The 16,989-nt window shown below is 36.1% G+C and overlaps 1 protein-coding gene across 1 annotated transcript in view; it reads right to left on the minus strand.

Annotated features, from left to right (window-relative positions):
• LOC127845577 (uncharacterized) overlaps nucleotides 1–9,841 on the minus strand; it is a 48,121-nt gene extending 38,280 nt beyond the window's left edge. The window contains exons 1-5 of the mRNA XM_052376593.1: nucleotides 9,803–9,841; nucleotides 7,487–7,630; nucleotides 5,322–6,038; nucleotides 4,375–4,773; nucleotides 3,185–3,316 (exon numbers count right to left, since the gene is read on the minus strand). Coding sequence (XP_052232553.1) covers nucleotides 3,185–3,316; nucleotides 4,375–4,773; nucleotides 5,322–6,038; nucleotides 7,487–7,565 — 1,327 coding nt within the window. The 5' untranslated portion in view covers nucleotides 7,566–7,630; nucleotides 9,803–9,841. The remainder of the gene's footprint in view (nucleotides 1–3,184; nucleotides 3,317–4,374; nucleotides 4,774–5,321; nucleotides 6,039–7,486; nucleotides 7,631–9,802) is intronic.
• Nucleotides 9,842–16,989: the final 7,148 nt, after the last annotated feature.

Raw genomic sequence — 16,989 nt, forward strand, 5'->3', positions numbered from 1 at the left:
TGTCAAGTTTATATATGAAACGTAAGTGGGATACAATCAAAATTTAATATAACAAAATCCCCGTGTGCGATTTAAAAATAATTATTTGTTTAATATACATTAATCGAATAGTGATACAAGGAGAACCGATAATTTTTTAACATACTTTGCATCGCATTTGACAATTTATTTATCTTCTAAATTGTTTACGTATTATGTGAACATTATATATTTAAGTGTGTTTTTTTTCAAAAATGTCTGGATATTTCATTGATTTCATATGAGTATCAAAGTGGTTACATTTGTTTAATGTTTCTCATTGCCAACATTATTTTTATGCCAAGGGTGCAAAGCTTGTAAATTTAAAAATAAAAAAAGAATACTGATTAAGTAACGTCATTTACCGTATGATCCGCATCGCAAATCGGAAGTAATTTTGTGTTTTGAGTTTTATTCCTTTTATTTCGTTCGTTTTATTTATTTATTTTGTTGTGGTCGGTTGATAAATTGTTTTGTTTTTTTCATTCGTTAATTCGTTCGTTCTTTCATTCTTTCCTTCGTTTGTTCGTTTGTTAATTGAGTAAAACGTTCAAAACTTGCCGACCAATCTTAAGTAAACGACATAAAAATTTTGTTTTCGTACCTTGGAACGTCGACTTGCATACGGCGGAGATCTTTGTTATTCAAATATCCAACAAATATACAAATGGCATTTCTTCATCAAGCTTCCACTGCGTGTGTTCGCCAATTCCATAACAAGTCGAAATAACGTTAAGTAAAACTTGGAATAATAAATAGTATTATGAAAACGAAATACATTCAATATAACACCTACTTTGTTATATAAATGGAAGCTAGATATCGTCCAAAGATCACAGCACACAATAGTAATGTGGTGTTTTCTACGTCCATATTACATAAAAATTAGTATCACATATATTTATCACAAGTCGCGAATGAGCGTTCACTTTTAGCCATAAATGGCTGCTATTTTCTACAACAGTCATATTATCTAGTCTATAATGGATGAAATACCGTTTAGAAGTCAATATCACAAGAACAAATCGCATCATTAATGGTTTCCATGGAAATCTATAGTGACAATGAACAGTCACATTACCGCTGTCAACTACTGACGGTTTTCTCGACTTTTGCTTATATAAATTTTATAAATTAGCAGAATTTGCCTTCAATTTGCTCTCACTAAGTTTGTTTGTTCGGAATTTGGTTCAATTCGATTGAGAAAGTTGAAAATGGTCGGAGTGACCCCTAACAGCCGTACACATAAAGAAAAATCAAAATTTATTTTATCCAACAAAATAACTTGACAACACTTAATGGACAAACATAATGGTATTTCTTAATTTGACCTAATTATACACTGATAATAAGAAATACATTTCCATAACGTCTTACGAAACAAGAGGGCCATGGTGGCTCGGATGTGCTCACCTGAGTTCGAGGTAAACAAATTGTCGAGGACTTTACCCAGTGAGATAATTGTTAAAACCCAAATTGACCAAGATTCGAATCTATACATTGTCTAGAATATGATAAATATTCTTACCATTTTTATATAGATTGCATTCTCTACAGTAATACCCTCTTTTTTGTAGATTTCCTAGGTAAGTTAGTTTTAAATGCAAATACCCAAGATAGCAGCTCAGCCTACATATTGTTATACATTCTGACCAAGTTTCACGAAGGTAGAGTCATTAATGCGGCATCTATAGTAGAAATTATGTTTTTATATGAATTATTCTGGTTACCTAAATGTTGGACTCGCTTGATGCATATTTGAACTCGCTTAGATATTGTAGAAAGTAACATTCTGTCAAAGTTTTACCAAGGTTATGTCGTGAGTGTGGCCATTGGAGTGTTAAACATGTTTTTCTAAGATTTTTTATGTTGACCTGGTTGTCAAACGCACGCGACCCAGAATCGAAATCTGCCTTGATATTGTCAAGATAAAAATTCTAAGTTTCTTCCAGATTGTGTTAAACAATATTATAGTTAGTAACACGGTTTTTATAACATTTTACCTGGTTGCATAGTGTTTTCAACACACTTGACCAAAATTCAACCTTAATAATCTTAAGATAAACATTCTGATCACGTTTTATCAAGATTGAGTAATATATTTTGCCTCTAAAGTGGTTAAAAAGCTTTTCTCACATTTGACCTAATGAACTAGTTTTTTTACTCGCTTGAATCAGATACAAACTCTGCGTAGATGAATAGGTTTACCTAGTTTTAGTTATAACAAGGTTTTTCTAAGGCGTTATCTTGAGACCTAGTTTTTCAATGAAAGTAAGCCCGAGTCAAATACGGCATACATATTGTCAAGATAAAAATATCCTTCAACGTTTTATCAAGATTGAACCATAAATATGGCATCTAAATTGGTAAAATGAACTTTCTACGATTTGACTCGATGATCTTTTTGTTTTGTTTAAATGACACGATACAAACTTTGATTCGATACTTTGTATAAATTATCCACGAAATGCCACAAAATATAACGGTACCAGATATGATAAAGATTCATTTCGCGTTTCTAAAGCTTTATAATTTCATCCATTTCTTATGACGATTGCTCATAAACTGTATTATAATATGAGTATAAGTCTACGTCAAATATGTTATTTTGCTCCCTGATGCATTACGTACTTGTATTGTTTGAGTTTGCGACAAAACGTTTATTTAAAGGTTAATACAAGGCAAGCGAAATTTCTATTGAAAAATATTAGGTGGCGGTTGGAACCGTTTCTGAACCTATTATTTTCAGTAAATCATGTCATTGTAAATGTTTGTGTGTTGTTTGTTTTCTCAAACGTACTTAAACTCTCCATTGTGTCTTATGACCGATATTTTGGTCACAAACAATAACCTTTCAAATAAACGACACCATCTTGCAATTGCATATTATACAAATACATAAATGTTAAAATTCTAGTTGTTTATCGGATAAAAAACGAATTGGTACCATGCCAATACCAAAAGACGTATTAGTTACCCCTGTATACTATTTCATCAGAATAACATTATGTAAATACGTGTTTTTATATAACCTATTAATCTTAGAATTAAAGTCTATTTTGGACCAGTTGTAATGCGATTAAAATAAATGGCGTCTGCATATGGGTTGAGAAACTACAATAAATCTGAAACTGTACATTAAACATTAAAAGAAGCATTTAACTACCTGTAAATGGCGATGAGCACGCGCACCGAAACCTTTCACTTCCGGTTTCCGTGCAGTTTCCTCCATTTTGACAGGTGGGGCATCTGTCAAGCGTTCCAGACACGTTTCTCGTCTTCTCGATGTATGTGTCATCTGCAAAGTTCAAGTAAAAAGCGTTGTAATATGTGTCGTGTTCTGATAAAACTGGGTTTAATGCATGTGCGTATAGTGTCGTCCCAGATTAGCCTATGCAGTCCGCACAGGCTAATCAGGGACGACACTTTCCGCCTTAAATGGATTTTCGTGTAGAAGAGACTTTCTTTAAACGAAAAATACCATAAAAGCGGAAAGTGTCGCCCCTGATCAGCCTGTGCGGACTGCGCAGGCTAATCTGGGACGACACTTTACGCACATGCATTAAGCCAAGTTTTGTCAGAACACGACTCATAATCATAGTTAAAAAGTGGATTTTGTTCCGTTTTACAACACATATAATACTTAAGCAGAAAATAAAAATATATTTAAGCACACACATATTTACTTCAATACTTCGTGGAAGAAAAGATAATTTAAGCTAGGGTAAAAAACACAGTTGGCTAGTTTTGGTCTATGATCGTTTTATTAGAAACTGCTTAAAGTTGTACACTCGAAAATGTTCACTGTTTTGCTATTGCAATCTGATTGTCTTCCAATGTAGTTGGTATATTGTTACAGGGTATCAACTACACCAGTTGTGTGTTTCCACGAACAACTAAAAGACAAGAGGGTTAGTACAACCATGATACTTGTTTGTTCACTTTAGGATTGATTGAGTTAATAGAATAACCGCCTTTTAACACGTCATTTTTTATTCTATGCATATTGGAAGTCAGTGAACCCTTTTCCCCTCACAGCCTCTCCATTAGGCGCAGACGTTTCCAGCAATACGGATTCATTAGGATACTCTATGGTTATCACGATGTCCATGTGTCGTGTTGCACATAACTATACGTGTTTGTGAGAAGTAGTAAAAAGCCTAATTGCTTCTTTGTGACATGTGTGTGGATACCTCGTGTCGACAATGACGTTAGATATAAGGAGGTGTTGAAAGTAATCTAATTATTTTAGCAAAAACATGTGAATCTTGTCGAATTTCGGTAATTGGTCCTTTATTCTCAAACCCGATCATATTTTACTTTACTTGTTATATTGTGGTGTCATTTGAGACGCACCTTTAACTGTAGTGACGTTTCCATAGTAATGAAAATGCGGCGTGCTATTCCCCTGGTTTCCGCTGAATAACACCAAAGTGAGGCTGTTGAGAAATGAAGAAAACTTGACATTTGCGCCCGTTTCCAACACAACTTTGCACGTGAACGTCGCCAATGAGACACCAGAAGCGTCGATTGACGTATCAAACACGTGTAACGAGGCGTTCACGCATCTCTGGTCGTCTGGATCGGCGAGTATATTAAGTGAAACTATAAGACTATATCCAAGTGCGGTGCTTATAACTGTGGTCTGCGTCAAGTCTGTCGGCACTTCCGTCGGATATAAAATGGTCGAAATCGTCTGCCACTCATTCGGTTGTAACGCAATGTTGACTTTCAGATTTGTTTCATTCTTCGGAACTGTGAATAAAACCAAATTTATTGATGGCACTATTCATTAAACCCTCTTCATAAATATATAACAATTTTGCATGTTTTCTTTTCCCATTGTGCATCCTGACGACGATAACATAATGATGATGATGATGATGATGATGATGATGATGATGATGATTATGATGATTATGATGATGATGATGATGACGACGGCGACGACGATGATAATGATGATGGCTGTGATGATGATGATGATGATGATGATGATGATGATGATGATGATGATGATGATGATGATGATGATGATGATGATGATGATGATGATGACGACGACGACGATGATGATGATGATGATGATGGTGATGATGATGATGATGATGATGATCATGATGATGATGATGATGATGATGATGATGATTATGATGATGATTATGATGATGATTCTGACGAAAAGGAGGAACTTGGGATGAGGAGGAGGAGGAGGAGGAGGAGGAGGAGGAGGAGAAGAATCATGATGAGGTTGAAATAAGACGGTTAAAAATCTGACTAAAGATATAGCACTCCATTCTCACCCATTTCAAACTGCGCTCTGAACCCTTCTCCCGCACTAAGCCTCTCCGCATGTACACATAGGCGGGCGCCGTCGTCAGCAACAAACAAACGCTCGGACTCCGTTAAGTCTGAAAAACGTGCGCCCGCTGTAAACGCCTTGATATATCCACCGGAAGCGGAAGTGATATTCAGCACGTGCTTTCCATGGATATCGTTAGAAAATGAAATGTTTGTGATTTCTAGAATAATTCGGTAATTGTCTTTGGTATCTATGTCTACGCATCCCTCTAATGTGTCGGGAAACGCATTAGGAAAGTTAAGCGTTTGAACGACGCCGGTTTGATTGGTGTCCGTCGTATACTGTAGCGGAAGCGCCGAATTTGCGTTCAGAGTGTTCCAGCTTAAATTGAATCCACAAGCCGACTTGTCGTCGTCAGCAGAGAATACTACGGATGCGTTGTTACCAACGGAAACAAATACCGTGCCGACGGCGGACAGGCCACACAGACGGCGGTCGGCAACCATGCCTCGTGTTTCAAGGAAGTCGTAGAGACAATCCTCCTGCCACTCGATGTCGTAATTATGAAACTCGAACACGATCCTGTGTCCAGATGAAGCCCTGAATTGGTGAACAAGAAGCTGTCCGTGGCTATAGTTACTGCCGCCGACGCAGAACAGATCTATGGAACCGGAAGCGTCCGTTATTATTACTTCGGAAACTTGTTTACCTTCGAATGCTGCAACGATAAACAACATTAGTACATATGTACTCCAATCAATAATGGAAAAAAATGTTGCAGTGTTTTTTTTTTTGTTGTTTGCCTTTTTTATTCCAACCTGTGCCGTATTAATTGGGAAAATAGCGCTATTAAGCATGACAATTGGACAAATGCATCCTTATTAAAATGATTATAATAACAGTATTTCTAATGTGTACAAGTGCATTTTAACTGCACATGTAAAATGTTATAAAGTGCTACAGAAATGCATCGTTGTATAACAAATTCAACAAAAGAATTACTTTGGTATTGATTTTATTAAAAACGTTCGGCTTTCTCTTTGAAAAAATATGGTCAGATTATTTTTTTTTTTGGGGGGGGGGGGGTGGGGGATGTCAATTTTTGGCATTGTAACACAGCCTGTTAGAGTCTGTAATTTTGGGAGAAAAACACACACACACACGGTGTTGCCACACGGAGCGTATATTGATCTAGAGTCCGTTGTTGCCATAATGATTGGTGGGCTTTTTGGTTCCTCCGGCAATAACACAGGCGGGTGTATTTGAGGCGGTAACTTATCATGTATAACGTATAACGTTTCATGTTTATATCATATTATGAAACTGCCGTCATTTGGCGGATATGGTGGATATGTGAAGTCGAATAATTAACTGTGATTTATTAACATTATATTTTGCTGTAGTACAGTATTTTTGCTAAATGGCTCGTTTTCGTTTTCATGATAATTGACACCGAGACAACACACATTGTTAACTATTAATTTATTAGCATCATCATTTGCTGTAGTACAACACTTTTGATGAATTTCTCATTTTCGTTGATATGAAAGTTGACACCGAGGCAACACACATTGATAAATGATATTTTGCTTCTGGGATTTTATTGACAATAATGGAGATACGATTGGGCTTGCCATTCCCAGAGTGTCATGGGTCGTGACCAGGGTAACTGACGAATCGTGTTACCTAAAAGACCGAATAATTAAATTCCCGACGACGGACAGGCCGAAATCAATAATTAAATCGCATTTTTTTTAATCGCTGGGTTTACGTTCGTAATTGCGACAATCGACCCATGTTCGAATCATTGCTGCTCATCAAAACGCGGAGCAAAATGTCAATCGAAAGCACAACAGTGTAAATGTACAGGCCACATGTGATCATGTATATAGTTGTTTTTCGGGATTTAACCCATTTATGCGTAGTGGACTCTCCCATCCTTCTAAATTGGATCAACTTATTTCCAAAATAAGGGATGTCTAGTTTATTTATTTCTATGTTCATGCGGCTTCTCATCTGGGTCTACGCTGTTTGCCAAGGCCTTTTGTCTAGACGCTAGGCATACATGGGTTAATACACGTAATAAAACAGGCGATTAAGCGTTACTGTATTTGAAAAAAAGGCTTCAAACAATGCCGTATACTGTTTTGACGTGCTAGAACAAACCTTTTGCCTGAGCCCTGCAAATCGCAACTCCAGGTGTCGTACATGAGGTGTTGATAAGAGTTGCGTTCCAAGATTGCATGACGTCACTTCCAGTCTCTCCCGACCTTTGAGATTTGCACACGCGCACTTGCTGACAAGTGTTTGCTGCAAAACATTTGACATGTTTATTTTTAGTTAACAGTCATGAATTCCGGATTTCTAAACAGGAACTATGATATGTTTAACCAGCGCTTGTTTATTACCGTTAGTTTTCCACTCATGAAACTCTGTCTTAAAGTCATATCATACATTTTATTAATAATGGATATAGTGTTTTTATTTACCAACCTTCTTTTATATATGTAATGTTTTCAAAACAAAAACCTATTTTCAAGATAATGACTCTTTCTGCGATATTTTATTATATGTTTTTAACATTTTATTTTTGTTAAATAAAAAAATTCAAATGGCGTTATAATGCCTTAAATGATACAAAAACATGTAATGCATATGACGGATACATCGGCAAAGCAGTGAAATGCGCAATACAAATGTTAATGTTCATTTGGTTCGTGTTTCTAATACAATTATATTTAAGTTTCTTTGTTTTTTAGTTTTCGAGTTTATTATGTCTCTGCTATGCGTATTTTAATAACTTAAACAATTTTTTTATAAAAAGAAGACATATGAACATGTAACGTCAATAAATTTAATCACGAGGATACCCTAAAATTGAATTATAAAACAAGTTTAAAAGTTAATATGACAAAAAGCATCGATTTCATTTTCAATAAATACAGGAATATATAATCCTTTATTAAAAAGACTATATTTACAAGCATCTAAAAATCGATCGTAATTTCACGCTGCTCGAATCATTGTATTCAAATGTACAAGTATCTTATATAATGCTTTGCGCAAGAAATATGGTTACGCAACAAATACAGTTTGTCAATGTTTAATACACTATTTTAAATAATTGTGCTATTCAAGGCTAGCTATGCATGTAAGCGCAATACCTCAATCCAAACTAAAGTTATTGAGCGGAAAACAGTGTTTCTATTCAAATTAACAGTGAGATGACCTTGATTCACATGGTCCCAAATGCAATTCCAAACTAGGTGTTTATTTAAGCATCCAAAATGCAAAAATCTAGATCAACACCGACATAAAATTCAAGCTATTGAGAGAAAACTGCTTATATATTTATAGAAACAGTGATTTAATCTTGACCTAACGAGCCCCGGACGATACCTTAGCAAAGCTCGAGTCATTGAGCAGAAACACTGCCATTGATCTTCACCCGACTGGTTCAAAATGTACTCCCTTGCAAGGCGTGCTTTTAACCCATTTATGCCTAGACGAGTCTCCCATCCTTCCAAATTGGATCAATCTATTTCCAAAATTAGAGATGTCTAGTATATTTTTTCTATATTTAGATATTTCTTACATAAATTCCTTTAAGCAAACAGCGCAGTTTGCCAAGGCCTTTTTTATAAACGCTAGGCATAAATGGGTTAAGCAACCTACTCACACAGTCTCATTGCAATACATCCGATCAAAATCGAGTCTTCAACCGGAAACCATTTTCTGTTTTAAGTAACAATAATCATGATTTTACCTGAGTTGCTCCTTACAATCACACGCGTGATATCTACCTTCACACACAATTTCACTGCAAACTATTAATTGAGAGTAAGCCATTTTTCTTTTTGTTGTTACACTAACCTTGACCTTTGTTCGAAGTGCCCAAATGCTAACCCAAACGTGGGCTACATACCAGCTTGCTGTATCATACGTTTCAAGATTGGTCAATACAACCTGAAGTTATTGACAACAATACATCTGTTTGCTTTTTTCTATTTTTATAATAAAGATACATTGACTAACCTCGAATGGCCCCAAATTCAAATCCAAGCTATGTCCTCATGAAATCTATCTACATATGCATCTTCAGTGCATTATCTTCACCCAAACTCAAATATTGGGCGTACACGTTTTTAATTAACTTTAATCTTGATTGTTAACAGACATGCCTCAAATACAATCCCAAGATAGGTACATTCAGAGTTTTATTTAGATCGGTCAATGCAAACTTTAGAAATTCAGCGGAGATCACCTGTCTGCCCGCCCGTCATTGACCAATCTTATGACCATTTTTTAACTTTGTCAACAACCTAGTAAAACAAATGACGTTTGTTTATGGCCAGACAGATTGTGGTCAGGATCACAGATTTTTTCAATTGCCGAAGCAATCATATAATTATTTTATATCCTAATATATGTGTTTAAACCAATTATGAATGTATGTCCCCAAAAACATAAAGTCGCACGTACCTAATACGTTGCTTGGAGCACGAATCCAAACATCTCTGCAGACGTCTAAAAGAAGATCAAAACGTTTAATTATCGCGCCCGTTCTTTGATTCAAATATAATGTTCGTATGTCACCCCCGGAAACCCGATATAAAGTGAAAAGTTGGACGAGCGTGGAAAAGTTTCCGATAATTTTTTCTCTATTTCGATAGGGTAAGTAAATCCAGTTCAATAATTGTTTAAAGGCATTTTTTAATTAAACTATCTTTCGGTATATGCAAAGGAGGTATTATCATGTATGTTAGAAAAATCCTGGTTATTATTATTCATATTTTATTGAAATATGGCTAATTGAAGTCGGCGATGCAGGGATTTGTCCCCTATTTAGCACTTTATTTACGAAGTTCTTTAAAGGTATGCCAGTGAAAAAGTGTTTGCACCGAACATGATATCATGTAACATATCCGCCAGGGTTTCTTAAAAAAAATTCGTATTGGTGGAGAAATTCGACTTTACATTCATCATGTTGATAAAAAAATGATATGACCCGAACTAGAACATTAGCTGACCAACAAGCGAGCACATATTTATTATCAGTTATCGAAATTATGTCCAATGGTTTTAAATAAATAGTCTGTTCACATATTATTTACTTGTGTATACGTCATACATTTTTTCCATGTATATGTTGACATATTTAATCACATTGTATCAAACGTTTGCAAACATGCATTTGAATCACTGGTTGGTAGCATTTGAATAACAAGACACGATTTTCCGTTGCCATAGGAATTACACACTGTGCACAACGTGTTCTACTTTCTTGACGAAAAAACGAAAGGGAGTCCAGTGCGAGGACATTATGTGTTTCGGTATCATGGTGCAAACATATTTAACAAACATGTTGCATTCATAAAATAATACACAAAAATACAAACATGAGAATTCACCATGTCACGCAACACAGTACCAAGAATAGAACAAAAAAGAGAGTGATCTGTTATTTCCATTGTGGTCCTTGTTGATGGTGGCATGACATAGATATACATAAATTGTTGCTTAATAGTATATCACATAAATTTAAACTGAGCATTAATAATACTTTAATTGGTGGACATTATTGTAGGAATAGCACAGTAAAAAAATGAGCACATACAACATTAAGTTAATAAATGACTAAAGTAATTAAAATAGTTATAGAAAAAACAAATTTATCACAGATAATTACAACATTAACATCACAAACGGACTAGTAAAATGAAATTAAGAAGCGGAATGTATTCAAAAAATTTACACATGATACCGATTACTTAGTAAAAGAATATTATAAAATCTTACTTGACGGCAACCTTAAACATTTGGGACTCAGATATGCTGGTAATAGAAGGATGTAACCCATTCAATAGTTTACAACCCACCAACTTGTATTGTGACCATATGTTTCCTTAACCGGAATGAAATGCTCACCCATATAATCCGGGGCTGTACCAGCAACAAAAAATACTTGAGTCAGAGTATTTTGATCGACTCGTTTGGATATTGGGAGCCACTTTAATAGTTTAAATTGCTCAGAACCAATGTATGAACGTCGGTCTAGATTCAACACAAACCTTACCAACTTATTTTGAGTGACGTGTAATTTATTCATTCATAATTTATTCAAACCATAGTACCAAAAAGAGAAAGCATAATCAAAATGACATTGAATAAGTGACATAATTAAAAGTTTTTTAGTATGTTTCGTGAGATATTCACGTTTCCTATATACAAATGTTAACCTAGATTTTGCCTTTTTAATGACTGAAGAAGCCATTTCATCACAAGATAAATTTTGATCCAATGTTGCACCAAGGCAATTAACAGAATAGGTTAGCTCAATAACCTGGCCATTACATGATCACCCCGATGATAACCAGGATTTTTCTAACAAACAAGATATTTTAATTCAAAACTGCCTTTAAACAATTATAGAACTGGATATACTTACCCTACCGAAATTCAGCAAAATATATCGGAAACTTTTGTAAGCACCTCCAACTTTTCACATCATATCGGGTTTCCGGGGGTGATGATACATTTAGATAAGGATTAAACCGCAGTTTGGGGTTAGAGCCAAAAAGAATGGACTCAGTTTTACCTTAAGTGTAATGCTTTATGTCAATGAGCCATTTACTAACAACCTCAATTTCCTCATTCAGGGCATTTTCAACATCAGATTTATTTTTACCGTTAACCATAATGCCAGAATCATCAGCATACAATAAAAGCTTGTTTTTACAACTGCTGGCATGTCATTTAAATAGATTGAAAACAGAAGGGGTCCTAGGATTGAGCCCTGAGGAACACATCAAGAAATATTCGAACAAGAGGAAAACATTCCTGAAACATCAACCAGTTGTTACGATCAGAAAGGTACTATTTGAATCACCTTAAAACATCTTTACCGAGACCTAAAGCTTCCATCTTCATTAAAAGTATACCGTTGTCTACAGTATCAAAGGCCTTTTGAAGATCCAAAAAAATCATACCAACAAGATTGCATGGCTCCATTTGGAATCGTATAAAATCAGAAAGATAAATGAGACATGTATCAGTTGAGTAACCTCGCCTAAAGCCAGACTGGAACTTATACAACAAATTATTTTTGCTAAGATATCCTTCAACCTGGTCAATAACCGACGTCAATATTAAATGAACACGCCTAATAAATGTATTTTGCTGTTAAACAATGATATTACTTGTTGACAGCAAGGCTCCAATAAAATCTTTGTTATCGATGACATCATCTACCATTTGCCCTCCGAATGCTTCACATGCGATCGCTGCATCGGACTTATTGGAATTGGATTCAAGAACGTTCCAACAACCCCCCGGTCCGAACACAACAGGTCCCTCATATGATATATCCGCGCGACACCGTGATTCTGAAGATAAACCCACACACAATATTTTTGAGTTTCAATAAATGTACTGATTCTGCTGTTCATGAACAGGACAAACACATAAAACAGGCAAAACACCACATGATAATTAACAACTGAACTCAATGAAATCTTCATAAACATATCGGTGTGTTAAAATGACTAAATACTCCTAAGTCAAATAAAACTATGCAGGCGTAACCCATTTATGCCTGGCGTCTAGAAAAAAGCCGCATTATGCAGGGTCTGCGATGTTTGCTTAAAGGAATTTCTGTAAGAAATATTCTAAATATAGAAATAAATATACAAGACATCCTAAATTTTGGAAATAAATTGATCCAATTTAGAAGGATGGGAGAATCCACTAAGCATAAATGGGTTAATGCATTTCTACATTATGCAAGTTGGTTCAAATCACAGAGGCTCAATTTATTAAGGTCTCGTATGTGGTACTATTAAGGACAATCGCTTTTCAAAAAGGGGAAGTACAAATTGTATCTATTTGATTTAATTTACTGCGAACTAATTAACTTACGTTGATTTATGAGAGAAACTGTTACGTTGAAGCCTCCCATCTGTTTGGAATTGTCAGACTTGAACGATATAATGACGTTATTGACGTCCGACGTCCACCGTAACGCCTTCAGACGGGAATTCCAATCCCCGCAAAAGATAACGGGTGAGCCGACGGATGAAGGAATGCTGTTTATCGTAACGTTATCGTATTCGCAACTGGAAGTTAAATATTTAATCTATATCCATAGACGTAGCCTGGTTAATCGCCAAACGAGCAACGATTTTGAGTTTTTGGCATATGAATCAACTGAAGTGGCCTTTGCCCAAATGGTGCTGTGTTGTTGTTTTTTATAAATATTTTGTAATAATGTGATCTTAATTTAAACCATTTATACCTAGCGTCTAGAAAAAAGGCCTTGGCAAAAAGCGTAGACCCAGATTAGACGTCGCATAATTCGGCGTCTCATCAGGGTCTGCGCTGTTTGCTTACAGGACCTTCTGTAAGAAATATTCTAAATATAGAAATAAATATACTAGACATCCCTAATTTTGGAAATAAATTTAGTAGGACAGGGACAGTCCACTAAGCATATATGGGTTAACTAATGATTTGTAATATTAATTAAAGAAATTCCGCGAACGCTCTGATTTTCAATTTAATACCATGAGTTCAATACATACTCGGTCGCGTTTTCTAGCTGGAAATGCAGGAAGTCAACGAAAATCTGCGAGCCGAAAGGGGCCGTTACAATCACGTGACACGAGGCCAGCCGTGGATAGGGGTCGGGAAACCCGGGGGACTGAAGGGCCTCGAATGGTTGGTCAGGGGTCAACCGGATGTGCCTGGAACAGTCGATCGGTTCCGGGGCAGCGGACCTTTTCACTTAAAAGGAATATGTCGTGTAAATTAAGTATTCGTATGCCTTACTTCGTGTTTTAAATCTCATATTAACATATTTGCATACTTTTAGTATGTCATAATGTGCGAATGCGTATGCGTGCAAAACGACAGAAAGTGTAAGCGTGCGCGGTTCGTTTTTACAACAAAACAAACAGAATAATTGCAACTTGACATTATATATATCTTACGTCATGATCAAAACCGCACTGCTACCTTTCTGTTTATCGTGCTGACATATAAAGGGGTTCTTCGCCGCGCAGTTCCTGTCGTTCCAATACATGGCGTCCGTCGGCGCCAGACCCTTCTCCCCCGGGATTGGGAACGTCCGGCGCATCTCCACACAGTCCTCGCCCGCTAGTCCGTCATCGCTGGGTTCCGGTCGACTGCGGGAGTTGTTTCCAGAGCGCCATCCGGGGAACCAATCTTGATAAAATGCATACACGTACGTATACGGCATGATATGCGACTTGCTTGGTTCTGACCATAGACACTATTCCGTTTAACCTTTTTATTAAGCTTAATTACACGGTTTATGATTATAGAGGTGCTATCGAGTCTGTTTCCTTGGAAGTACCAGAATCTGCTGTTTCTAGAATGATATTTAGAATGCTGACTTAGTACTTACATTATGAAATAGTAAAACTAATGATAATCGTGAGAAAAATACTGGATCCCATGACCTCTGTTTGTAAAAACCTACGTTTTATCTCTACACGACGAATGCGTTGAATTAAGCGCTTCCCTGTTTTGATTTTACCGAAAAGTCGCAGTTTTACGCACAATCTCGAAAAAACGTTTGAAGTGATCATTTACGAAATTATACAATTTACATTATAAATAGTTTACTTAAATTAAACGGAGGAATAGATTTAATTTAGCGTTCGTCCTTAGGTCTGTCATTCCGTCCGTCAAATAAAACGTAATGTAATTGTAGGCTTAGTGTAAATGCAAAGTTAAAGGGACCTTTTCACGGTTTGGTAAATTGACAAAATTGAAAAAAAAATGTTTCAGATTGGCAAATTTTCGTTGTAGTTATGATATTTAAGAACATGGTAAATGTTCATGTTTGTAATACTGAACATTTACCATGCTCCAAATATCCATTATATGCATCGATTGACGATTTAAAAACCGTAAATTATAAAGCTTTGCAACGCGAAACGATTGAATAAATTTGGAGAGTTCTGTTGGTGTCGTTATATTTTGTGACACAACGCGTAGTCTAAGCGTTCGACATTTACTCAGGGGTCAGTGGTTCGAGCCTAGTTTAGGGTTACATTTTTAGCTCATCTATTTTTTGAAAAAAAATTATGAGCTATTGTCATCACCTTGGCGTCGGCGTCGGCGTCGGCGTCGGCGTCGGCGTTGGCGTTGGCGTCGGCGTCCGGTTAAGTTTTGCGTTTAGGTCCACTTTTCTCAGAAAGTATCAATGCTATTGCATTCAAACTTGGTACACTTACTTACTATCATGAGGGGACTGGGCAGGCAAAGTTAGATAACTCTGGCGTGCATTTTGACAGAATTATGTGCCCTTTTTATACTTAAAAAATTGAAAATTTTGGTTAAGTTTTGCGTTTAGTTCCACTTTTCTCAGTAAGTATCAATGCTATTGCATTCAAACTTGGTACACTTACTTACTATCATGAGGGGACTGGGCAGGCAAAGTTAGATAACTCTGGCGTGCATTTTGACAGAATTATGTGCCCTTTTTATACTTAAAAAATTGAAAATTTTGGTTAAGTTTTGCGTTTAGTTCCACTTTTCTCAGTAAGTATCAATGCTATTGCATTCAAACTTGGTACACTTACTTACTATCATGAGGGGACTGGGCAGGCAAAGTTAGATAACTCTGGCATGCATTTTGACAGAATTATGTGCCCTTTTTATACTTAGAAAATTGACAATTTTGGTTAAGTTTTGTGTTTAGGTCCATTTTATTCCTTAAGCATCAAAGCTATTGCTTTCATACTTGCAACACTTACTAACTATCATAAGGGGACTGTGCAGGCAAAGTAATGTAACTCTGACTGGCATTTTGACAGAATTATGTGCCCTTTTTATACTTAGAAAATTGAAAATTTGATTAAGTTTTGTGTTTAGGTCAACTTTATTCCTACAGTATCAAAGCTATTGCTTTCATACTTGCAAGATTTATGAACTATCATAAGGGGACGGTGCAGGCAAAGTTATGTAACTCTGACTGGCATTTGGACGGAATTATGGGCCCTTTATACTTAGAAAATTGAAAATTTGGTTAAGATTTATGTTTTGGTCCACTTTACCCCTAAAGTATCATAGATATTGCTTTCATACTTGGAACACTCACAAACTATCATAAGGGTACAGTAAAAGGACAAGTTGCATAACTCTGGTTGTCATTGTTACGGAATTATGGCCCTTTTTTGACTTAGTAACTTTTAATATATGGTTAAATTTTGTGTTTCGATCCACTCGAAGTATCAAGGCTATTGCTTTCAAACTTCAAATACTTACATGCTATCATGAGGTTACTGTACCTGGCAACTTGAATTTTACTTTGACCTTTGAATGACCTTGACTCTCAAGGTCAAATTATTAAATTTTGCTAAAATTGCCATAACTTCTTTATTTATGATTAGATTTGATTGATACTTTGATGAAACTACTCTTACCTGACATACCACAATAGACTTCACCCAAACCATCCCCCGTGCCCTCCCCCCCTCCCCCGTGCCCTCCCCCCTCCCCCCCCCTAATTTTTTTTTTTTTTTTTTTTTTTTTTTTTAAGATCATCTCACAAATGACCACCACACCCTCACACTATACCCCCCCCACCCCCCACCCCACCCCCCCCCCCCCAATTTTTTTTTTTTTTTTTTTTTTTTTTTTTT

Source organism: Dreissena polymorpha, chromosome 9 (genome assembly GCF_020536995.1).
Source record: "Dreissena polymorpha isolate Duluth1 chromosome 9, UMN_Dpol_1.0, whole genome shotgun sequence".
Classification (NCBI taxonomy): Eukaryota; Metazoa; Mollusca; class Bivalvia; order Myida; family Dreissenidae; genus Dreissena; species Dreissena polymorpha.